This window comes from Sipha flava, unplaced genomic scaffold, assembly GCF_003268045.1.
Source record: "Sipha flava isolate LNK unplaced genomic scaffold, YSA_version1 101_pilon_pilon, whole genome shotgun sequence".
NCBI lineage: Eukaryota > Metazoa > Arthropoda > Insecta > Hemiptera > Aphididae > Sipha > Sipha flava.
The window spans coordinates 920702-946541 of record NW_020271715.1 but is presented as its reverse complement, the minus strand read 5'-3'; the positions used below and the strand labels follow the sequence as shown (position 1 = coordinate 946541).

The 25840-nt window shown below is 34.3% G+C and overlaps 2 protein-coding genes and 1 pseudogene across 2 annotated transcripts in view; 2 read left to right on the top strand and 1 right to left on the bottom strand.

Moving 5' to 3' along the window:
* The first annotated feature begins 1014 nt into the window (after positions 1-1014).
* On the top strand, positions 1015-9333 carry LOC112681133 (lysozyme-like). Its single transcript, XM_025551402.1, has 4 exons — positions 1015-1163; positions 1418-1671; positions 5934-6069; positions 9210-9333. The coding sequence occupies exons 1-4, from the start codon at positions 1064-1066 to the stop codon at positions 9221-9223; spliced, it is 504 nt and encodes a 167-aa protein (XP_025407187.1). The 5' UTR covers positions 1015-1063; the 3' UTR covers positions 9224-9333.
* Positions 9180-25840, bottom strand: part of LOC112681124 (AT-rich interactive domain-containing protein 4B) — a 61550-nt gene continuing 44889 nt past the window's right edge. The window contains exons 3-4 of the mRNA XM_025551395.1: positions 18935-19500; positions 9180-9785 (exon numbers count right to left, since the gene is read on the bottom strand). Of these exons, the coding sequence (XP_025407180.1) occupies positions 9665-9785; positions 18935-19500 (687 nt within the window). The 3' untranslated portion in view covers positions 9180-9664. The remainder of the gene's footprint in view (positions 9786-18934; positions 19501-25840) is intronic.
* On the top strand, positions 15962-18925 carry LOC112681117 (annotated as a pseudogene).

The following is a 25840-nucleotide window of genomic DNA, read 5'->3' as shown; positions in this document are numbered from 1 at the left end:
CGTAATATTAAAATATAACGGTAAAACAACAATTATTTATCATTAGAATATCCGAATTTGGATGAATTGAGTACAATTAATTAAAATTATTTACTAATTAAAATGTAATAATCATAAGTCCAGTTGACTCCTCCTCCGGGCCCCTCGATGCCCAGTCCGTCTACAATACGTGAAACAATCGAACAGATTTCATGGCTGAAATTTTCAATCTACTATCGTCTAACCATAATATACTATCGTCTAATACATATAAAATCTCTTAATGGATATCTGTAGTTTAAATTATCGCTCGAGGTTGAAATTGAAATTGTAAACTACTAACTGCTTTTGAAGCCCGCTTCACGGCTATCGATGAACTATCTGACCTCCTGCCATCGGTAAACTGTTATCATAAACATTGCGTTTTACAGTCGCGGTCTAACTATAAATAGTTTGGAGTGCAAAAACCACCCACGGGGCTCAGGAGAATTGTTTTCGAAGTATAAACACTCGGTTTACAAAATCAGTGTCCGCGATAAAACATCTGGAACACCGTTAACAAAATAATCGTCAGACGCATTCGTTTTTCCGAGGCCTATATTTTTACCGACAAGGTTATCGCACTGTGGTTACCGGCACGTGTTGACCGCTGCTACGAAATCGGAAAATCGCAAAATACCGTCCGGGGTAAATGCAGTGGAAAACAACGTAGGTAGCCGTGAAACACTGTGCACGTTCTCGGTGAGAAAAGCCGTTCGGATAAGAACGACGGAAACGAACGGACGAACAACGAGTCCGCGCGCGCTGCCCACGAGAAACGGAACGCACCGACGCGTACACCGCCACGTACGCCACTCGTGCCGCGGTCGACCGACGGGGAAACGGACGCGGGCCGTCGCCCGTTGACCGGTTTTCACGCGCCGTACTCGGCGCACACGTTGCACCGCCGCCGAGAGAAGAAAATAATAATAATAATAATAATAATAATAATAATAATAATAATAATGGTTAACGATAACCGTTACGAACAATATATTCGCACGCGCAACGCGCACCGGTGTAGTCGCGGCCGTAGCGCAGTACAATGATGACGCGCATCACGTCCAGACAACGGTTGTTCCCGGCGTTCGCCGTCGTCGCGTTCCTGTTGATCACCTCGTGGATGACCGCGGCCACGACGGCCGGTAAGCAGCCGAAACGTCCGCCGCGCGCCGCCGACGGGACGGACCGCCGCGGCCACCCGCCCCCCACCACCGCGGCGAGCCGGCCCCCGCGGCACGACGGCGGACGCGGCGGCCGGATTTCGTAACACAACAATTGCACATTTTATTAACTATAAATAAAAATATAAACGATGGTTGATCTGATGATGGTAATAATTGGATCGTTGTCTCGCGTGGTCGCCGCCAACACCGCGATGCTCGCGTGTCGTTTGCAGGCCGGTACGTGTCCAACCTGAGCACCGGCTGCTTGCGGTGCCTGTGCCACGCGTCCACCGCGTGCAACGCGACCATCGGCTGTTCGCGCGGCTACTGCGGCCCGTACTACTTGTACCGCGAGTACTGGAGGGACGCCGGACAGGTGGTGCTGCCGGACGACGACCCGGACAGGGACCAGGCGTTCGTGGACTGCGCGGTGGACCCGGCGTGCGCCCAGAAGGCCGTGGAGAACTACATGGCCAAATACGGAAGGGTGAGTAGCCGGGCGGGCACAACGTGGGCGGGCGGACGGCAAGAATTGTGCGTGAACGCTGTTACCGAGAACAACAACAACAATAATGACATTGTTGCGAACGCGGCGGGAGGGGCGGAAGGTCGGACCGGGTTCCTCCCTCCTTCTTGCGCGCCTGTCGCGCGTTAACTTTTTACGTTCACACGCCGCACAAACCGCAACGGTAGCGGAACAATAGCGAAACAATAATTACAATAATAATTGTAATTATTAGCCAGACGTTTGTTTATAACTGTTTAGCGCGATCCGTCGAGCCCGTTGTCCTGTTTATATGATCGATCGCGTTTGAACACGCTCGGCACGGAACGCGGACGATAATAACTAACCGTCGTTAAGCCAACTCCGGTGCGCAGCACTTTCGAATGGGAGTGGGGATGGTACAACCGAGGGAAAACAACTCGGTTATCTGGAAAGTAAACGAACGGAAAGACTCTAGCGGAATCGGTGAATCGTAGTAATATTATCGGTTACTCTGATGACGAAAACTCGAATCGGTAAACATTCTTATCTACGGTGTATTTCCAAATGTTATGTAACACTACTATGTTTTATCGTACACATTGTTGTCCGAACCGTGTTGCTTATCGTTTTATAAACGAATATTTTATAACATTATTTGTAAATTACCATCACGAACATATAAATAACGCTTTTTCGTAACACCATTAAGTACTTCATAAGCAACATGCGTTAGGGATCGTAATATTTCATAACGCGTTACGTTAGATCTTAAACATTATTTGCATTTTAATTTCGTAACGTCGGCCGCACAAACCGCAAAAATCGTCAATTATTTTGTTTCTTTTGCGTAGAAGATTTTATTGAACTTCAACGTATGAAAAATAAAAAAATATTGTGAATTTTATACTCAATCCCTACACCGAGCGATCGATCTTGTCCGTTCGAATGTTTTGATCCACCGGATCGTTTGACTATCGAAACGGTTCGATCCCGTGTTGTTCCCATCACGAATCTCGAGATCTTCGATTGCGGATAGCGCGCGGTGAAACGTGTTAGCTGTGCTACGCTAGCGCCGCGCGGACGAGCAGAAGAGTTGGACGACTAGTGTCCTTGACGAACAGCCGAGTAAACATCAACGATAACCTAATCCGGATATCGAATAATTATCATTCGGACGTATGCCCAACGTACCGTTTTGCGATCGAACGCGTCACGAATCGAATTTTATCGGTCGCAACGTCATTTCCTCGTGCGCACGGATCGCGGAAAACAATGAACACGCCGATGTTCTCAATCGAAAATAATGTTTCAAACGGTTTCGTCCGATTCGAATTTAGTATGATTTTAACGATCGGTACGGAGATTGTTTCGGAGTTCATAACTGCGTTGAACATTTTTTTTCCGTTCTCTACGTATAACTAGAATGTGGCGCGGGGACCTACAGCGAACGAATGCTGCTGTGATTTTTTTATGCTGCCGTAAGCGTATAATATCGTGTTTTCTTGCGAATACCTAATTAGTAATAATTAGGTACGCGGTTGTTTTTCATATTAGAACCACGACATGCGCAGAACGTACGTCCCTTTTATATGGGTACATCATTGTTTCTTGTGAATTACAATTCTTATATTCTCCGGTCTAGATGTTAAAAATATGGTGACTATTAATAATTTAATCACTGATTAAAATCACACGTGGCACGGTTTAAAGTTTTACCAAGAGAAATGGTTCGATTTAAAGTGGAACAACGATATTTTACACCACAAGATCTATAAATAATATACGTCATCAAGACCGTGATAACCAAACTATTAAACTGTCGAATGGTCAATATTAATTTTGCAAAAGAAATTCAAAATATTACAAAAATTAAATACACCGTCCCGGCGTTGTAATGGAAATGAAAAACAACAGTGCAATAATTTTTTTATCGCACAGAACATAAATATTATGTTCATTATTTGTTTACTCACGGTACATAATAAGAACGTAAAAATGTAATTAATAAAACCTATTTAAAAACTAATTTACAAACTGTGAAATACTTTCAAATCATTATTCGTCTCAGTCAATTACAACGATACAGGAGTTATCAAGGATAATATACATTCTCAATCTAATATAGGCATTTGGAGACAGTTTCTAATGTTTACATGCTATAAATTTTATGAGCTGACTCAAGTGATTTCAGTATTGGCTTTGAAAGTGAGAAGCAATTTACGAATTTTAAAACTGAATTTCCAATAAATATACTTAAATCCAGCTTTCGAACATATAATATTTTACTAAATTAGTTATGACTGTTATGTAGAGCAATGATCTTCAACCGGGAGATTGCGACCCAATTTTGGGTTGCGTAAACTATAAGATTGGGTAGTGATAAGTCTTTAGATTAAAATTTAAAAAAAAAATCATTTGTATTATAATAATACAATCTTATATTATATTATGTATATGACATCGGATAAAATAATTTTCCATTAAATTTGAAACTGTGCTATTTTTTAGAAGATATAAATGATCTATGAAGTAAATTATAGCCATAACCTGACATCATTGATAAAACTCAATCACCTTATCTATATATTACACAGTGTAAAAAGAACTGTGATAGAGTATTTTTTGTGAAATCATTCAAGGTTAATTATGGCATTACTTTTTTTTTCTGTATCATTATAAGAATTTTTTTTTGTATTATTACTTATAAAAAAAAATTAAATATAAACTAGATACTAAGAAAAATATAAATTTTTATTTATTCAGTTTAAAATTCATTTTTACAGTGCATATATATAAAGCAATTTTATCTTTTTACTTGGTTTGCATGACTAACGAAACTAATATGGATCGCAAAAATTGAATGGTAAGAAAAGTGGGTTGCGAATTAAAAAGGTTGAAGACCACTGATACAGGGTGACTTATTCCACATAATATTATGTACTTGTGATCGTTTGTCATTACCGCTTGTTGGCAATATTAAATTACAAGATTCATAGATGTATATTATGTGAAAATATGAACTGTGTCAATTAATTTAAAATAGATGCTAATGTATTTCATAGATATATATATCCATATGCATATATATTTATAGTTAGTCTAGAGGTTGGTATAGTTTGATATTTCGATACCGGAGTTTGATAAAAATAAAAATACCAGTATACAGATATTATTACTTTTTGATATTTACAACTTGTGGAACGAGCTTACGGTACATAAGTTAACGGTAAGTTTACGTTAGCTGGTCGGATGATATTGTTATTGTCTTGAAATTCCAGTATCTATCACTAAATCATATGGTTTTTCGGAAGTATTTTCATATTAATTTAAATTCGTTTTAGTTTATTAGATTGTGAGCTACCGTACAACCAGTGGCGTAGTTACGGGGAGGGTGTAAGGGGTTTCCACCCCCCCACAGATTTTTTTTTTAATGATATTTGATTATTATTTATTAATATTTATATATTATAGTAAAATATTTTGATTTTACTATGATTAGGTATATATTAAAAATTGAATAACAAAATAATTTTCATTAATACGGGACATAATAACACTATTTTAAATGTAATATTATATATGATCTCGTTTTAAGATATACTACGAACACTTAAAAACTTACTCTTAAACACCCCCCCCCCCCCCCCCCCCCCAGAAAAGAATTGTATCTACGCTACTGCGTACAACCTACATATATGTAAGTGCTCATTAAAAAAATAAATAAAAATAATAATACGATCTAACATATATTTCCTATCGATGTAAATAATACTAATAGCTGTCTTAGTCCTCGGTATTACGGCAGCGGCGTTCAAAGTACTGATATTCTCTAAATACTATAGTAATCGATGATTGTTATTCGTGATAACAATAATCGATTATGACGTACCATAACGGTAACCCGCGGCTTGTTTTGTGCAAACGAAAAATGTTATTATAATAGATCGAAATATTGTAATGATATTTTCGAAAACGTATTAAAACCCTAAAAACTCCAATCTTGAAAAAGTCTTCTGTAGAATTTGAAATAATATAAAATATATAAGATACGTAGGAATATTTTTATACGTATTTATTTTTTATTTTGACGGATCCCTACGGCTTTCGGGTAAAAATGCGGCATCCAGCACTGAACATGAAAGCGTATCGTGAACGAGTGTAAGAAACATGGGCAAAATAATAATGAAACGTGATCAATCATAGGAAACGTCAGGTGTTTTCATCGATCGCGACGGTTTTAACTTAACGTTTCTCGTCCGCAGGATTGCAACAACGATGGAGTGACGGACTGCGACGATTACGCGAGGACTCACTTCAACGGTAAGGAGGACTGTTCGGCCATCGACAGGACCAATTTCTGGAGGCGATACGAGACGTGCCGCCCTTCCAAAAACAGAGGTAAGTTCGGACGGGATGTTTTCACAAGAGACTGTGTGCATAATACATGACGCACGACCGAGACGGGGTTGAACACGTGCGCGTCGCGGGTGTAATATCCCGTCTCTATAAACATCAATATTAAACCGACCTCTTTCCGGTCGCCTCCGTTTAGCCAACAAGATATCTTACCACGTCTTCACTGTGCAAACACACACACACACACACACGCACGCACGCACATACGCATACAAGCACACACTCACACGAATAAGACGAGGATAAAGTGTTGGCTGTGTACACGTATGAATATGAATTATACAGGACACCGCGGTACCTGCACTACGCGTAACCGAGTACGGACGTGCGCAAAGGACGTTTTGACGGCCCGAAAACGGTCCGACTTAAATATATTATCGTTTTCGAGTCTGCAGTGGCGGTGCGTTAACGTTAGGTGCGCGTAAACGTGTTCGGCAGTGCTCGCACCGCACGTGGACGTGATGTGCGCGCGACGCGGTCTAACGCTTTTCGCCCATGTGCCCATCATATAAGGCGTGTCTGTATCGTATCAGGGGGAGGTTTATCATTTACCAAGGGGAGGGGGGATAATGGAGGATCAAGGATTTAGTTGGTTGTTTTTTAAATCTACATACAATTTTAAATCACAGAATATCTTTTTTGAGTCCTTCATAAGTAAGTCATTATTTTCACAATAGTGGCAAATTTTAAATAGTTACATTATTGGTATCGGTTTTAATTCGAAACCATTTTAAAAATATAGGTATACATATATAATTAATAAAAAAAATGAGCTATTTATTTATAAAAAAATATATATAAAATAGGTACCATATTCATCAATGACGATTGACAATATTTTATAATAATTATTAATTTATCAATATATCATAAGACTTGTCTTTGTAAAATAGTTAGCTTAGTCCCAACGGGGGGCCACCCCCTTAAACCCGCCCCTGACGCGTATTTCCAATGCGGACTTATGTGATCGAGTGCACCGATCATTTTATGTCTACGATGGTTGCCCGCACTGTGCAAAGATCTATACGTACACCGTCGCTTTATACACCAAATCGGTGCGTACAGAGTGGTTCTTTTAACGATAGTCCTAAAGGCTACGTTTAGCGAAATTCGAGTTTCGTTTCTCGCTCCGTTATTGCTGGATAACGTTTTCTCGTCTAATTACCATTATATATAATCATGTTTTCGTATTTTCGCGAAATACATTCATAAGAGTACTCACCGTGTTTCGGTGACGATTCGAGTGCGGTGTGCACTATTGATTTCTCAACAGGATCGCGTATCACATTTTAATTGGATGACCGCCGAAAAAGATTATTTTTCCGAAGTCGTCCGACGAACACGAATACATCTACAGTTCACTCATACTTTGATTGATATCTACAATATATTCATATTTGGTTGATTCGCGTGCGTAAAAAAATATCGTTATATACGTACAAATTCGTAATGTTCCGGTAGTACAATAGTGTTTTTACTGCAATGCTAAAATGATGCGAATAATTTAGTGACAAAATTAAACAACTTCGTACGCGCATACCACCTAATATACATACAAACACATACATGTATATTTATCTATACATATAAAATCCAAATACCACTGACTGACTGATCGCTGTATCTCAAAAACTACGCAACGTATGGACTTGAAATTTGGAATATAGGTTCTTTTCATATTTTCGCCGAACAATAAGAAAGGATTTTTCGAAAATCGCATATTTAAGGGTCGACACTATTTTGGATTGGATGCATACATTTTTCAATTTTTGGTTACCAAGGAAATATTTGATTTGTTTAATATGTTGATTTTAATAATCGAAATCATAATTTTAAACGGAAAATTTAAAGGTGAACATGTACTATTACCACGCATCCCAATGACTCCAACAGATAAGCCATTGGAATTCAAACTTTTGCAGTTTCCAATGCGACTCGCTTTTTCAATGATCATCCACATACACTTTAATAAATAGCATTTATTCGGAACCTCGAACTGTCAGACTTTTCTCAATAAAATTAATGAATAAAAAAATAATAATCCAAAATAAGAAGGTATAGGTTCAACGGTAACACCCAAAAAGAATTGAACACTCAAAATTTTCTTAATGGGCAACGTCAGGTATAACTCACCAACATAACTCACTTATTGATCATCGCCACATCTCAAAACTATATGAACTTGAAATTTGACATGGTGGTCTCTCCAATATATAAAACGTGTAATAAGAAGGGATTTTAGAAAAATATTGGAACCAGCAAATACGATAATGCAGAGGTATCACCAAAATTACTATACTGATTCATTTGAACTTTCATTTTATTTGTTTTATAACCACCAATAGTTATACCGAACTTGGCTTTAAATAGTGTAAAGTAATAAAACCAATGTCACAGCCAAGAATGTTCCGTGCGAAACCGGGTGTGTGTAATAATTGCAATAATGATACTATCAATAATATGTGCGATACACATTTCGTTGATTTACGAACTAATATTACAATCTGAGGGTACAAATATGATAATATTAAATACGTCGCATTGCAATAAAATCGTAATACGAAACACTAAGAGATTTATTGAATGGAAATATTATCATAATAATATACATGTATACATAAAATAGGTTTTACAATAATTATAATATAGGCTCTATTATTATAATAAATAGTACATTACGTCTACACATAAAAAATTGGTCGTTTGACTAGTAAAGAAATGAATAAACATTATATCAGACTTAATTCGTGAATGAATAAAATTACATCCTTAAATCTATTTATAGTTTAGATACATAGTATTATATAATGTATTCTATACGCTACGTACACATACAAATGTAAATCACAGAAATGGGGTTTAAAAAAGTGGAAGCCTTAAGTAAACACACTACAAATACATACAAATTACATTCTAAAATATTTTTATTTAATTTGTACACACTATATGATAATTAACGTTTACATTTAACCGTGTTTTTTGGCCTCTATTTTATGCGTCAAGTGAAATATTTTTTTTTAACATTTACGTTTTGTTGTACCACGCTTATTTTAATTAATAATTTAATTAACATTACACAGGATTATTAACTATTTGTGATTTTTTTTTTTTTTTTGTTTCAGGATCATTTAACTGACGTTTTGAAAGACAAAACTACATTATATACGGGAGTTTATACACAATATAGTGTTAAAATGTTATATATTATTCGCATATGTCGACATTGAAATTAAAATGTACTATTTATTTTGTTATGTATATAAAAAAAAAGGGATAGAAACCTAATATTATATTCATATTATTCATTTAACCGCATTCTTAGTCACGCGCGATATCGTTCAGGGAATGGGACTGAAAAAAAAAGCAGACGTTTCACGTCGTGTCGTCTTATTATCTTATTCGTTTTACACAATATTATTACACGCACGTACATGCATGTAAATAATATGCAACGTCGTTGGGTACCAGCAGATAAACGCGCTGGGTCGAGAACAAAAAATAAAAATAAATGTATAAATAAAATAATAGTGAGTGCGCTCTACGTGATCGCGCGTGACTACGTGCGTAACATCGTGTACTATGGTTTGTGGTTCTTAAATTGTAAGAACCGCCAGAATTTGAATTTACCGAGTATCCTCCGTAGACCGTTTTTCGATCGATGGTCGCGCCTCAGGTCCACCGTCGACGAGTCCAGTTTGCTGCACGAAGACGACCGAGAACAAAAAAAAAAAATTAAAAAATAAACTAAATAAATAAAGAAACACGTTAAAAAAAAAAAAACGGAATATCGCAACGCGTCAGCTGTACCGCGTGTCAACTGAGCTGATCGTTACCGAGATGAACGCGGAGACGAGAACCGTTTTGGATCGGTCGCGAAAATATATTGTATTAAAAACAATATGTATAACAATGTATTTTCAACCGGGGCCCCGCGGGGATCGGAGGACGTGGTTAGGATATTCTCCAGGCGTGTTTTCTTTACCTTTCGTTTATGTTTACATTTTTTACAATTAAAAACAGCAAGAAAACAAAAACAACTGGATTACGCGTTATTACATTTTAGCTACTTCTGACGAAAATTTGCAAAAGAGAAAACTCGTTCGCGTGTACAGATATTCGAAACATATTCGGTTGGCACTATGGTATACCACGAAGGTTTTAACGAAGTATCGCCTGGAGAAATTTATATTTAATAAATTTAATTTAATTAAAGAATTTTATTTATTAAACTTGTACGGCAGAATTTATTTCCAACGTTTCTCGTATGAGTTGTGTGGTCGATAGTTTTATTTTTATATTCATTCCATACACTTTATAAGTATGTACATTCTTCACATGTACACTGTCCTTTCTTTCATAATTCATTAGATTGATTTTTATTTAGTTTATTTTTAAATCCGTTTTACTTTAGATTTCCATAAACTTATAAATTACTTGATGTATTCCAATACCATATAATCCACACTATCTATTTACATTGTTTAAAATTATTTAAATTTATATTGTTGTCGAATATTTAATAATTTGTTTTGCAATCTATGACTGAAAATTAATTTTAAAAAATATATAAATATGTGTGGTTGAGCACAAAAAGTCGTTGATTTTCAGATAAAAAATATAAATGTGTGCAATGTAGTGGTACTGGGTGAGGTTAACGTTTTGAATGTTTTTGCGACATTAACAGTGTTGGAGAGAATTCATTACACATGCATTACGTTTATATTTTCCCCTCCCGATTGCATTGATTAATATTTCTTCGTCTTGTAAATATATCGTTTATGCGCTTAGCACAAATAGTGTTAAGTTCTTTGGTAATATTCTATTTTTCATATTAAATTTTGATTCGTAAACTGACAACAATGATAGGTACTTTGTTATAACGAAGAACACATAGTAAACAAGACAATCCGGAGAAAATATCGTGAAAACTCACGCAAATAGTTTTGCAAATTCTCTAATCCCCCTCTCCCCAGTATAAACGAAAGCCGTACTTGTCTTGGTGGTCAGTTAAAACGTCAAAATCATCAAGTTTCAATCCAACCGCATCGAAAAATATGTTCGTAGAATAAGAAATTATTTCATAAAAATATAGCAACATCTCGATAATATTACTTGGTACAATTATTTGAAAGAACGTGAACGAATATTTGGAATAAAAATGAACAAGAATAAATGGAAATGTTTTTTATAAATATATATTATATTGGATTGGACGTATTGTGTGTAGAGTCTACACTGTAGACACATAAAATATCTTTAAAAACAATTACTCAAGAAGAATGTTATTGTACAACTAAAGTATATTAAGTTTCAAAAATAACATCTCATACTGTATTGTTCAATAAACGTTTCAATATTATATATTTTACATGTAATATTGTTATTTTGTTTTTTACTGTTGATATACGGTAACGGCTACTATGGTTATTGGCAAACAGTGGTGACAATGGGTGTTCATCCTTTATGGTAATATGGAATTCAAATCTGGGTTAATGTTGTTCCATCTAATATACATAAAATGTAATATTTTCAATCCATCCTCTTACGCACTATTACAAAATAACCCTGATATAGTATGGTAACAAAACTTTACTTCCAAATAATATACCAAATAACAAAACCTTCTTATAAAAAAATTAGGTCTCCCACCAATTTCAATAGAAGTCATCTTTTTACATTATCAGTAAATATTTATTGACAATTCGATACGAAAATTGAAGCGTTAATAGTATAGATATATCCTCTGATTAAAACTTCTAAAAAAAAAAAAAAGTAAAAGGAAGCCAGTTGGTAGTTGAGCTATTGTAGATCCACTGGATCCTTACTATATCGTGTCAATTTTCAAGCTATATTTTTATTGAATTATTATTGTTACTATTAATTGTTGTGCTCATTAACAAAGCAAAGTTGTAAATTTCATATTCAAAATAAACTCAAAAAAAAAAAAATAAAAAAAATGATGGGCCTGATAGTTAAGTAAAAATGGTAACATTGGGGAGGGGGAGGCTAGTTTTTAGAACACGTAATTTTATGACATAGATACGTCACTAAAAGCTGGTTGGTTATCTGTCCGGAAGAGTATCCTAGCATCCAAGTTTTGGCGTCTAACCCTCATACTTATTAGGGACTGACTAACATGCGTTGATCATGGTCCTAAATTGTACTATACTTTGTTTATATGTTTGGTTTTTTAAACTTGATTAATTCATCGTCAAAGTATACGTTGTTGTAATGAATTACTAACATGAAAATATGGGTATACTGCGTGCTGGATTAGTGTCGGAAATTGAAATCGATTCGATTTTATTTAACAGACGAAATCACATTGCATATGATAATGTTCAAATTTTACCGGAGTAATCACGCTTAAAACGCTTTCGGATTTAGAATTTTTTATTTTTATTCGGAGTTTGCATGGATGAAGAAATTTGAACAATTTGGTACGACAATGAAGAACCTGAACTATTCGGATCGCATCTCTTTATTGATAATAATTTGAGGTGCAAGAAGTGTTTTATCTCGGGAAAATGTAAGTAAACCCCAAAACGCAAGTCATAAATCAAAAAGTCAATATTATGAATTATTACTGCGGCTGGGATTTCGATACACTAATTAGTATCAAGAACAATTTAATTTTTTAATTTTGTTGTTACGTGAGTTCATCATTATTTATTGTTTGAAAATATAGAATATAAATTAATGATACTTGCACGCTGTAACGTACCTATATTTTAATTGGAAAAAAAAATGTAATATTATTAAATGTAAAAATGGTTTAATATTTCATCAATAACGAATTACCCTTTTTTTTTTCATAAATATGTTGATATAAGACTTTTTAAAAATTATCAAATAAAGGCAATTGGAAAATACGTAAATATGTTAGTAACATAACCTTTGCTCCCCCTTAAATACAATTTTGAGTTACAATATGCTCTTGTTTTATTTATCATCATTGTTCAACAATTAATCGTCATATACGTAACAACATATAGATATTTGTAACTGATCTGCAAACAAATCAGAAAATTTCGCTTGCTAACCTGACAGTTACAGTATAACGATCAGTGATTTTAAAAGTAAATGGCTAAAATAGAAGCATTTTATAGTTGTTCAAACACCACAATGGTTTGAATTTTCGCGCCATAGCATGTCGTTCATTGTGCCATGAACGTCTTGAACTTTCGAGAATTTTCATGGCACTCCCTCCCCCCCTCTAAATCTCGGGGTAGTCCTGATAACCGGTCTGCGACTTGGCCTTTGCGGTCTTTGTCTTTTACGTGCACTCGTGCGCGATACACTTTCGTCTCTGCGTAATCTTCTCGCGTTGGTCGCCACACGGAATTTGTAAGTCGTTCGAGTTTTTTCGCCCATTGTCGGCCATATTTTCTTGGGTTGGATCGTTATTGTCATCGTGATGTAACTATTTGGTGTTGTGTCATTGTCCGCAGGCGTCAGGTTGACCATCCTGTGGTTGGTGATATCTTTTGTCTTTTGTATTTTATTTATTAATTATGTTTATATTCTGATTAAGATTATATATCGTTTGTATGTTTTACGCCCATATGGCGTTATTGTGAATATTATTATTATTTATTTAGCAAGGGCGGCCGCATTTTTATAACATTTTATTTTGTATTAATATAATTAATTATTTATTGTAATATTATTACGTACCCGAACTCGGGCGCATCATCATATATCTGGTTTTTGTTTATTTTTATATATAATTCGAACAATGGTAATTATTACCTGGTCCTTTATTACGCGAGTCAGAGCCGCCGACCACCATATTCGTAGGAGTGGTTCTAGCGCAAACAATAGTACTGATATATCTTTGGTATTGTGTTTGTTTAAATGTTTATACGATATTATCTAAAGTGCTACTTACATTACCATACATCTAGTGTTCTACATTTTTGAGAGATATTCGTATATATTAGGGTGAATATATGTAAAAAAAAAAAGTACAGAACATATATATTTTTTTATTGATTTTTAATTGTGAAAAAACATAATTTTTAATAACACTGTATAAGATTAAATTTATGTACTTTACTTTTTTAAAAAATGTATAAATTCATTTTGATGACGATTGTTCAGATATGTTTTCACTATTTGATTTTTCATATTTTTCTGAAGAAGTAATTAGTTTTAATAATGGTGGATTTTCTAAAAGAAATATATGAAATTCTGTACATGATACATTTTATAAAATGTTGTTTTAAGATTATTATCAATCTAATTGTGTCCACGAAAAAATCGATTTTTCTCATCTGTCCATAAAACATTTGTAATTTAAAATACTCTTTCTACCGATGCGTTAGTTCCGGGAATAGCCATTTAATGCTCTAAAATAACCGTAAAATATATAATTGGAATGCAATTTTTTTCTAAAATTTTAAATATTTCACACCACCTATTTTCGGCTTTTCAACCATTTCCAGTTTTGAAAATTAACTTTCATTACATTTATCACATGATTAAATTCGTCAAAAAGTTCATCTTTATCGAATTTCAATGTTGGATTGTTCTTAATAATATATTTCAAACTTTCTTGAATATCAATCCAAATTGGAAAATCTAGTACTTAAATCCAACGAAAAACTTTTAGTGGTTCAAAGTGATATCCCCATTTTTTCAAAACGGTCAATCCGATAACTCAGATAAGCTCCGATAACTCGTAGACATTCTTCTCAAACTGATAAATTCAAACAATCACAAGATTATAATTATAATCATTATACATTACTTTCGTAAGTTTCGTTTTCAAATTAATTTCGTTTGATCAAAAAAACAGGACAAAAAGTTTCCTGAAAGAAGTTTGTTAGGACAACAGGACACTATGCTGAAATAAAGGACAACCTATAAAAAACAGGACGTATGGTTACCCTAGTTACTAGTTTCATAGTGTCGTTTTATGTTATATTCTTTTATAACTGCAATAGTTTCTTTACATATTATGCACATACCTTTATTTTTCCATTCTATACAAAAGTAATCGTCTTCCCACTAATTTTTAAAAACACGACATTCCCAGTCGATTTTCCGTTTTTTGTTAGACATAATGAATATTTACAATACACAACGTAATAACAACATTAACTTTATATTAGTCCTGACCACAGACGAATAATGATTGATCACGGTGGCTGTAGAAACTACAATGTAGATAAAATTGGTCGCCCAACGAGCACAGTAATATTACTATATGTTGTATTACTATATACTGTTATACTACTAATATAATTGTAGTATTGTAGTTTCTACAGCCATGGTGATCGTATGAAAATAAGATAAGATACGGTAATGCTATTTATATTATTAAATTACATTGTAACAACAAAAACGCTACGATATGGCGATACGGGATTAAATATGATGAATGTATACTGTATTTTTAATTTTTTTTTTTTTACGTTAATGTAAAATATTACTTCTTTCGCGGGCCAGATATTAAATGATGGCGGGCCGGAGTTGGCCCGCGGGTCGTAGTTTGGCCACCACTGCCCTAGTATAGATGATTTATTGCTTTAATTTTTGCTTATCGTTTCGATATTGGCATTAACTTTTACATTTACATTTCTGTTACAGATACGTTGACCTTTGATCAGGGGCGGAACTAGGGGGTAGAAGATGGGGATTCATCCCCGGAAGTATAATTTAATAGGGTGTAATTTTTGTAATTATCAACAACTAATTTAATATTTTGAACTTTGTTAAATACTGACTGACATAGTACTAATATATAGGTTAAAACTCAATAAGTATGATTGTATATATTAGAAAATTGTGTATATTATTAGAAAAAAGTTCTGAAGAAGAGTATTTGATTATTGGTCTATGATAGGGCGTAATTTTAACATTTTTTCCGGGCGTAAAAATTCCTAGTTTCACCTCTGCCCTTGATAATAGCAATACAATTTGCTCTTCCAAACCAACGTGTTTTCACAGAATTATATTGGCAGTACAGCTGTACAGGACGCAAAGGAAGACGAAGGAACACAGAAAACCATCAGTGAACTGTTAAATTAAGTTACTATACAATTATAATAATTACAAGTAGATACAAAGAGTATCGTGAATTTATGTTACATATAATATGAATATATGCTAAGGTAATTGACATTTATAGGTTATTTTAAAATTGTTCGACTATTTTCTAGCGAACAATGAACATTTGATTTTGAAAGAAAAACAACAAACATCAAATCGACTACTATAGGTTACGAATAAAAACGCACAGAAAATGCATAGAACAACTTCTGCTTACGATACATTGACCGATTCCGATACGTCATCAGAAGTCACTAGTGTGAGATCAAACAATGACAGGCTAATGAACATGTAGCAAATACAATTTTTAAATTATATAAACGTGTGTGATGTGTCATCGGTTCGAAATCTATTAGAAAATCACAGCGATTTTGACTTGAACTGCAAAAACTACTAAGGAATGACTGGTTTGAATCAGGACATTGAAATCCATTGCGAGCAAATGGTTGATCTCCTGCTATCCAGGCATGAGCTTGAAATCGAAAATTCGTTGATGTACGCTATTCTCGAAAACCAGTATTCAATTGTTGTCAAGTTAATCGATATTTTACAATCGGAAAACCCAGAAAACGGCAAATTAGGTTATGAGTATTCCACTAATTCATATAATATCTCACGCCCCTTATGTTGGCAGCCTAGTGTGGGCATGTGAAAGTCATCACTGATGACTCATCAGTCTGTTGCTGAAACGTGGCCATACAATTTCACTGACCTATAAACCACAGTGTTTATGCAAAGAGGTCAGTTTGGTCAACTACTCGTATTATCTGAATTTTTATCTGTTTATTTTATTATTTTTACTTGTGTAGATTTTTAAGTCGTTGGCTCAACTCAATAACGGTCTTGGGACCGCTGAGCTTAAACTTTCCGTATTCCGAGCACTCGCCAATCCGTTGTACATCTCACTGACGTTACAAGATCCGATTCTTACAGCTTTCTAGCTCAGCAAGATACTGCTAGACAACGGAAACGTAGACTGCATATTCAAATCCGATTACGAACTCTTGAATTTACAGACACAAATGTTCGCCGTCTATTTGATTGGTTTGTATCGGTCGTCTAGTGAGGTGGAGTAAATACTCACCAGAAAAGAAGAATGCAGCTTCTTCGGTGCTTTTCCATACCAAAGACTAGTGATGGCAATGGATCTAAAGTAAAATAAATTGTGGCTCAGGCCTACATACAATAAACACTGGAAACATCATGGTCTGGTAATTGGTTTGAATGGAAACGATACAATGCGGTGCATAAGATTTTATAATATTCCTGAGACTGATTTTATTACCAATGATATATTTCTTGTACTTGATATCACCGTTCTCGAAGAATGACCATCATTACACACTGCCCGTGAACCGGATGATCAATTATTTATCGTCGTACGTTTCTGATGATCCTGACCCTAGAAAATAATTTGGACAAATCAGGATCTATGAGAGATCCTCTGGATTTGATTTTAAAAATTTCAATAGTTGTTTACGAATTTTCGTTTATAGTTCGTATTGTAAAACTGGCTTTAGTCGAAGAACCCAAAATATATTTCAGTATGTTGTGGAATATTTACGACTGCTTGCAACTAAGCATATTGGTCACGACGATCGCCTGCTGGTGAACAACCTATTTAAATTTGCGAGCCGAAGACGATGGTCTTGCGATGGAACGAAAATATTGGCAGCCCTTGGATATGAGATTGATCGCCGAAGGGTTGCTGGCTGTGGTCACTGTTATGTCATACTTTTACGGCTGTTATTCTTGTGCCAGCTTAGTTACGCACTGGGTCCTATGTAAGTGTCACTGGGAAAAATGACTACTGACTTTGCTTGGTCCGTAATACTGTTTGGCATCATCGTTTTGGCTTTCACTGCCGGCTTGTGTAGGTTTTACCAATACTACAGTTGAATGACGAAAATCGATTCGGTCACCGGCTATGAAATCACACAAGAAGAATCGTTTATTGACATTTTGTCCACCTTGAAAACCCTATTTTGGGGCATATTTTGTATGAAATCATCCACCGCCGGATCGGTGGTGATCAACACAACAATGAACGACAATATAAATGAGGAGTTTGTGGCTAGCAATCATGATTTCGCCCAAGCCATTGGCACACTTTTATTTTCGTTATTCGAAACCATTTCTGTCATTGTTATATTAAACATTTTAAAAGCTACAATGACTAACACTTTTCAGAGGGTAACCGGAAACTCGTATACAGAACGCAAGTATTCTTGTCATTTTCTATGTATACTGAACTACCGCCACCCCTGAATTTTATACCTAAACTTCACTATGGTATAGATATTTTCGGATGTTTACGAAATTGTTGTATGGCCGGTGTAACCAGTGTTGTAAATTTGACATTGTCTAGAGGATACCACACAAAATAAAATTCCGAAGATGAAAGCTACAGAATATTAATGACTAAACTTATCAGAAGATGTTTTCAGGATAAACTGTCCAGTGGTTATGTTCAAAAATAAACCTTATTTGTTGCTAACTAATCTAATTTAATTTATCTTTTTCTATTTCGTGCTGAATTTGTATTGTTACTAAAAATATATATTTAATAAATACAATGAGGTTTTAATAAAAATATAATGTTACAAGCAAAATAAAATTCTACGTAACTTAATCGACCTGAACAAAATAGTAATGTTTCTCATATAACTTTTCTGTAACCACGTAGGGTCCAAAAAATACATTTTGAATCGATCGAAATCTCAGTGCTGAATCGCGTCATCAAAACTTCATTACATCATATATATTAGCAATCCGACCTAAGTTCAGGTACCTGTATTTAACGGCCGTTGTGTCTCTGTCATCTTCGTCGTCGTCGTCGTCGTCATCGTCGTCATCGTCGTCGTCGTCGATATCGTGTTCGTTGTGTTCGTCATCGTCGTCGTCGTCACCACCGCCGCCACCTCTACCACCGTCTTCGTTGGTGGTGAACGCTTCTGCCCAACCAGCGGCCGCGCCCGCATAGTTGTGTTTCCTCCGTCCACCGTCGCTGACCGCTTGCTGCCGGTTGACCGTTTTGCCGGTGCCCATCGACCGGGACCGGACGGCCACCGCGGCGGACGCGTGTCGTCGCAGTTTGATCGGCAGGCTGTGCGACCGAGCGGACGTCGTGGTGGCCGCAGCCACGTTGTGGCCCGCGGCCGACGGGGTGGACGCCGTGCGGCCGTCCGACGACCTCTTGAGCCGCAACACTCGGGCCCGGCACACGACGCATCGCAACGGCAACGACCGCCGGGACACCGCTATCTGGATGGTGCGCACCAGGCACTTGCGACATACCACCCGATGGCCGCACGGCCACGTTTGCATCGTCGCCTTCGAGTTCACGCATATCACGCACTGCGACGTGAAAAAAAAAATTAAAATCGAACGTATTAGTTATGTATTTTACAATCGATGTACGTATGTAGTATGTAGATAACATGAAAAGTGACTGCATTCTTTAAAAAGATCTAATTTCCTAAATTATATTATACAATTTTATTGAATTTTTTATCATAATATACATATATATTCGGCAGTGGTGCCGAAGTGTTTGAAAAATACTATAACATCGTATATCAATGGGCCACTTACCCTATATATTTATCCTTGTAGTTAAAATTCTTTATACATAACATTCTGTATCTACGACCAGAACCCAATACTCAAAGGTGGGCCCCCAACCTACAAAATCTAATATGACCTGTGATGTACAGTGTATGCGACCATTTTATTTTACATATTTTTTATATTAATACTCGTATTTAAGTATAATCGAGAAATTTCAAAAACATTTTAACTTGATAGATCTTTTTTAGATCAACTGTGGAAAGTTAAGTTATTACAACTGTCAAATAAACTGAGTTAAAAAGTTTATTAGAAAATTAACTAATTAAGTTAAAAAGATAAAAAAAAATATAACTTTTTAACTAATTAATGCTTATCTTTGCTACCTACCAATAATAATAATAATTTATATGATCGTGCGGGCAATATTAGTATTTTGTTCACACACGAGAACATTTTTTATCCACACTTTCCATGTACACTGTGAACGATCTGCACATATGTAATGTATACCTATTAATTATACATATACTAAATACTAAGTACAAGTAAACGTGCATGGACTTTATGCGGTACGACAGTTTATATGTACTGTAGATATGTTATAGCGTACGCGTGTTGTAGAGATATTTGATTTAGAAAATTGGCATAATGTCTGACAATGCCACGTGAAATTCGTACACGCTCTGCATGCATTCCTTCAGAAAACGATCCATAAACGTGTTATCATTTTACAAATTATAATTATTTCTTGTTAAAAACTGTTTGTTTTTATGATACATGTGCTTATTTTGTATTAAATTAATTTACTATTTACGCCTCAATCGCTACTAATGTATATTTCTTATATATATATGAGTATATAGGTCAAGTTACATATTATAGACAACAATTTTATATTATGATATATATTCTATGTATATGATATATTTAGAACACTATTATTGAAACTTTATTATATTTTATCTGTATTCCTTAATTGTATTTCTCTAATATGTGTTATCTTAAAAATAACTATATTTATAAACACATTGTGTCCATTAGCAACTCACGTGAGCAGTCAAATGATGTGTCTTATCTATTAAAATTGTTTATACGTATATATAAATATCAGTTTCATAATAAGATTCAAGTGTTGAGTTTTGTGTCCTAATTCCTAAAATTAAAAAAAAAAAATACTTCATGGTCCTTATGTTCTTCTTCAAGCATGTTTTAATCAATACTTTTTTTTTGTGTATTATACAATTTAAAATATTTTTTAGTTCAATCAAATTTACTACTTTCACGAATATTATAGATTTTATATATTCCTTGAAAATAAATTTAATAAATGAATCATTAAGGTTTTGTGAATATTTTACATTATTTTAAATATTATACAACGGACTTTATATTTTTATTTTTGGTATTTTTAATAAAAATAATACACCAAATACGTTTTCAACTATTTATTTTTTTTTTTAAAAAGCTATAATTTATTCGACCCGCTATCCGTCGATCCTTATAAACTTCCGAAATAATGTTGTTATTCCGTAAAAATAATTTAATATTTAAATGCGCTGTACAAAATTGTTATTTACTTTAAATATTTAATTATTTTATACATATTTTTTTATATTATTAGTCGGTTAAACGTGTTCCAATTTAAACATCTTATTTAATTACATTTTCCACATTAAACTATTCCTCAGTTTATGAGGAAGCGTAATTTTACACATGTATATACATAATGGAAGACTAAATGCACCGAGTTCTACAATTTCTCGTTTTATATTAAATTTATATATGCTCTTATACGGTTCTACGAGTATATATGTATAATACTATTATGCATGTACACGGTGTACCTATACTGCAGGTTCTGGCGGTTTAAAGCAGAATGTTTTTACTGAATAGGGTTCAATTTTAAATTCCTTGCGTGTTTTAGTGCAAGTAATAAATGTAATCAAATTCAACGGCTCGGGTGTGTTTGAATGAGCTTCATTTGAAATGTTGAACGACTGAGCAGGTAGAAGAGGTTAGTTTCAAACATTTTTACAGCTCGGATAAAGTTTTTTTATACTGAATCTTGGTAATAATATCCATTTAATCATGTTGGTGTATGTTGGCCGTACAATAATATATTTCAACAATCGAAAGTTTAAATTTTTTTATTTATTTTTTTTATTTTTTTCATAAAGCAATAATTGTTAGTTACTATTATTTATTTATAATTTTTATTTGAATACCTATCCATAAAGAAGCGTATTCAATAAATAAATAACTATGTGTCGATTACAATAACAGTATAAATCACTATCTCGGAAGTTACGTAATTCATGTACGCTAATAGTTTTTATCTAATCACAGTGCAAAATGAATACGCAGTAATGGTATGGTATACCTGACTGTTTCAACAAAGAAAAACTGTTGTAACTATATGAGGAACCGTTTTGTAGACAACAGTTGTTTTTTTTTTAATTTTACTACGTGTAAAATATATTTTACAGTGTATATTACGTTTCTTGACGTCATTTTCTTAAATGGTCTACAAATCCAATTTCGTACGATCATTAATATTATGGTTATAAGTATTATCAGATGTTAATTTCAGATGATGTGCATTGATATTGGTCGTGGACAAAAAATATTATAAACGTGTGTTTATAGTGAACCCACGGGCTTTTCCATAACTCGGGATCCTACACTGAGAAAAAAATATTATTATGGGAAACAAAATATGGTAATTATAACCATGAAAAGTGGTTACTACAGGGAAAACAGTAATTTCAGTTAAAGTAATCAATTAAATATTGTTAACGATAAATTGTTGTTTTTACTTATCTTTTGGTAATTAATTCATAACTGTGATAAGCTCTACTTACAAACCATTTGTATTTATGACGATAATGAATATATTGTTCATACAAAACAAAATGTAAACAGAACCACTGTGAGTCCTATGAATAACAAGGGTAGAAATCAAGCTATCATCACAATACATTTTGATACCAATACCAAATTACTTTGTTGTGGTTAAGAAACAATTCAGTTATCATCCCAATAGATTCTGATACCATAACCAAACTACATTTTTGTAGTTCAGAAACAATTCAACTGTCATCTCAATAGGTTCTAATAACATTACGAAACTACTCTGTTGTGATTTAGAAACAGATCAGCTGTCATCGCAGTAGATTCTAATACCATAACTGAACTACTTGGTTGTGATTTAGATATATTTCAGGAGTACAAAAATTATAATTTGAAAATATGAATTATTATTATGTTACAATTACAAGTCAATACAGTTATAAGTACTTATTAGTTTAATAATTAAAATCAGCTAAATTAGACAATATAATAATAAATTTATAACATACTCATCTGTACGTCTACACAATCAACGGCGTTTAAATCAAAACTTTCATGTCTTAGCGAATCGGATTTCCGTATAGCGAAGAAGAAAAAGGAGGAGAAAGAGAAAAAAAAATAATATACTGATAAAACAACAATAATAATTCCGTAGCCTAAAGCATGTCGTAGTATTTCACGATTTATGTTTTTACTCGTGGAAAACAAACACAAAAGGCGAATTATATCGTTATGTTCACGTGCGTACGCCGTGGTATATATCACTCTCTGTCTTCGCAAACCCATGTCATTACGCAGAGGATATCAGTTGCGCACGCGAACGGTAATAATATAATTTTGATACAATCATTATCTTTCGTATTTTTCCCAGCGGCTCACGCGTTCGGTCGAAAAATTCACAAACACCTTGCTCCCTGTGTGTTGTAATTCGTACTCACTCGTTGTCGGCGATGTGCACAGTATTTCGTAATGGTGTGGCTAGGGTGAAGAGGTATGTCGGATGAATTATGGATTGTATTGTTTTTCTATAAGTTTTTACTATCGGAACGTAGCAAAAAATGTAGCATTTCACAAAACGATGCGACGTACAAGCGTACAGTATCAGAACAGTTCATACGAGTTCAGTTCGAGGGAAGATATCGATCGCCGTCATCGTCTAGTTAAAACACGTCACTGATATACGGAAGGCAGAAGTGATATTATGCGTGTATGAAACGATAAAACGAAACAGTAAACGGGTGTGAGTTTTTTTTGTTTGCTTTTTTGTGGTCACGCGGAAAGTGAATTTAACGGGCGAGCGCGCTCGACGTGCGTATGTCATATCTTAAAATCCACTGCGGGTTGTTCCCGGCTGCTGCGCGTGTATCGAATTGCGGTCAAAATGCGAAAAAAACGATTTATTAAACAGACCGCGCGATCCGTCTTGCTGCAGCAGCTCACGATCGTCAGTGGCGTCAGTTATTTGCCGTGCAGGACGATGCGGAAAAACGCTATTTCGATTTAGGGGGAAAAAAATATGTTATACTCGCCAAAAAACATGACGTATAACATCGGTACAATGAAAAATGCGCATTTTATTTCATTCGTTCGTTGCGATACGTTTCGAAACGAAAATTATTGTTTGTTCCTCGTACGCGCACCGTTGCTATGATCGGGTTCATTTATTTATTTATCAAACAAACAAAAATCCTCGCGTTTTCACTTACGCTGTAAACCTTATCGTGAGACTATTTCGACAAAAATCGTATATTATTCAGTCGTACATAGTCATTGTTACCAAGTTATCGTGTTATCATATACGAATCTAATTTCACGCATCGCTCTATCCACCCCTGGTGGGCCGATCTGACTTTTGGATTTTCAAAGCTGAAATTTACATAAAACTGATGTCAAAGCTCTATCGACATTCATAATAGTTTACTGTTTATATTATATGGGTTATTGTAAAAAAAAATCTTCCATTGACGTAACTATACATTTTACGACCATAACTATTACAATACGTGTGATGACGTTTACCATGGTGTTTGATAGGGGAAGATGTATGAGAGTTTATGGTTGAAGGTTTGCTACGTTGACTTTCGGTGCTAGAACGAAATCGGATCTTACACCTATCATATATGACTCGTAGTCTTTCGCATCGTCTGGGGCGCGATTGAGGTTACGGATAAGTCTAGGTCTTCCCACCTTAGAGATGAGACTTTCGTGGTGACCTTTCATAGGTAGTGTTTGACAATAACACATTTTAATGTATCTGTATTCTGTGCTAAGACTCGGTTTTTTGTAATTTTCTAGATCACAAAACCACAAAATATTAATAATAACATGGTACATACTGACGAGAAAACCGTTTCGTTAACGTCAGAACTAAGAGCAATTGATCATTTATCAGATATAAGACAAACTGATTTATATTCGTATAATACTTCATAAATATTATATATTTTGAGTTGATATTTCTGACATACTAGTTTAATTTATCTTGTGATTAGAAATTAGATACTTTGTACTTTTAATTTACAATGAAAATCATTTTAGCTATGAAATATGAAATTAAAATGTTGTCCAAAAATAAAAAATGAATATATTGTGCTAACTCAACTTTAACGAAATTTGGAATAGCTTGATAGTGTCATATTGAAATCACAATTAAAGCGCATTAAAATTAATAATATGAAAAATGTACTTTGTACTACTCTCGCATTCATATCTACTTTCAAATTATTCTATTCTTACGTTTAGATTGCCTATACAAAACTCCTTATAAATCGTTATTTCGGCAAATTCATATTTTAGCGTCGTCAATATCAACCAGTGACTGGTACTTTTGAAAGGTTTCTACGTGTATGCTATAACCTTTTGGACTTAATTTTTTTGTTTTAAATTTTTTTACGTTTCTAATCCTATTTAAATGCATAATTTTTTAAGGTTAATAAATAGTAATTGTTTGTAAAAAAAATCACCGGATTACATGGATCATTATATTACATTTTACTATACTTCAAAAATAATGTTTATTTTCTCTTAGCATAATATTTAATTAAAAAAATAATTAATAAATATTTTAGTATTTAATTAATTGATAAATGATAATTAATTTTTGAAATTGATGTAATTATTATGTTAATAACTTGTAAACACCGCTTTACTATTTCAGATTAAAGTTGATAATCTGTGCAGGAGACCGAACATGTTTACACAATAATAATAATAACCATAGTAATGTGGGTTAGGTGATACAACCATACCATTTTACAGACTAATGGATACTATAATA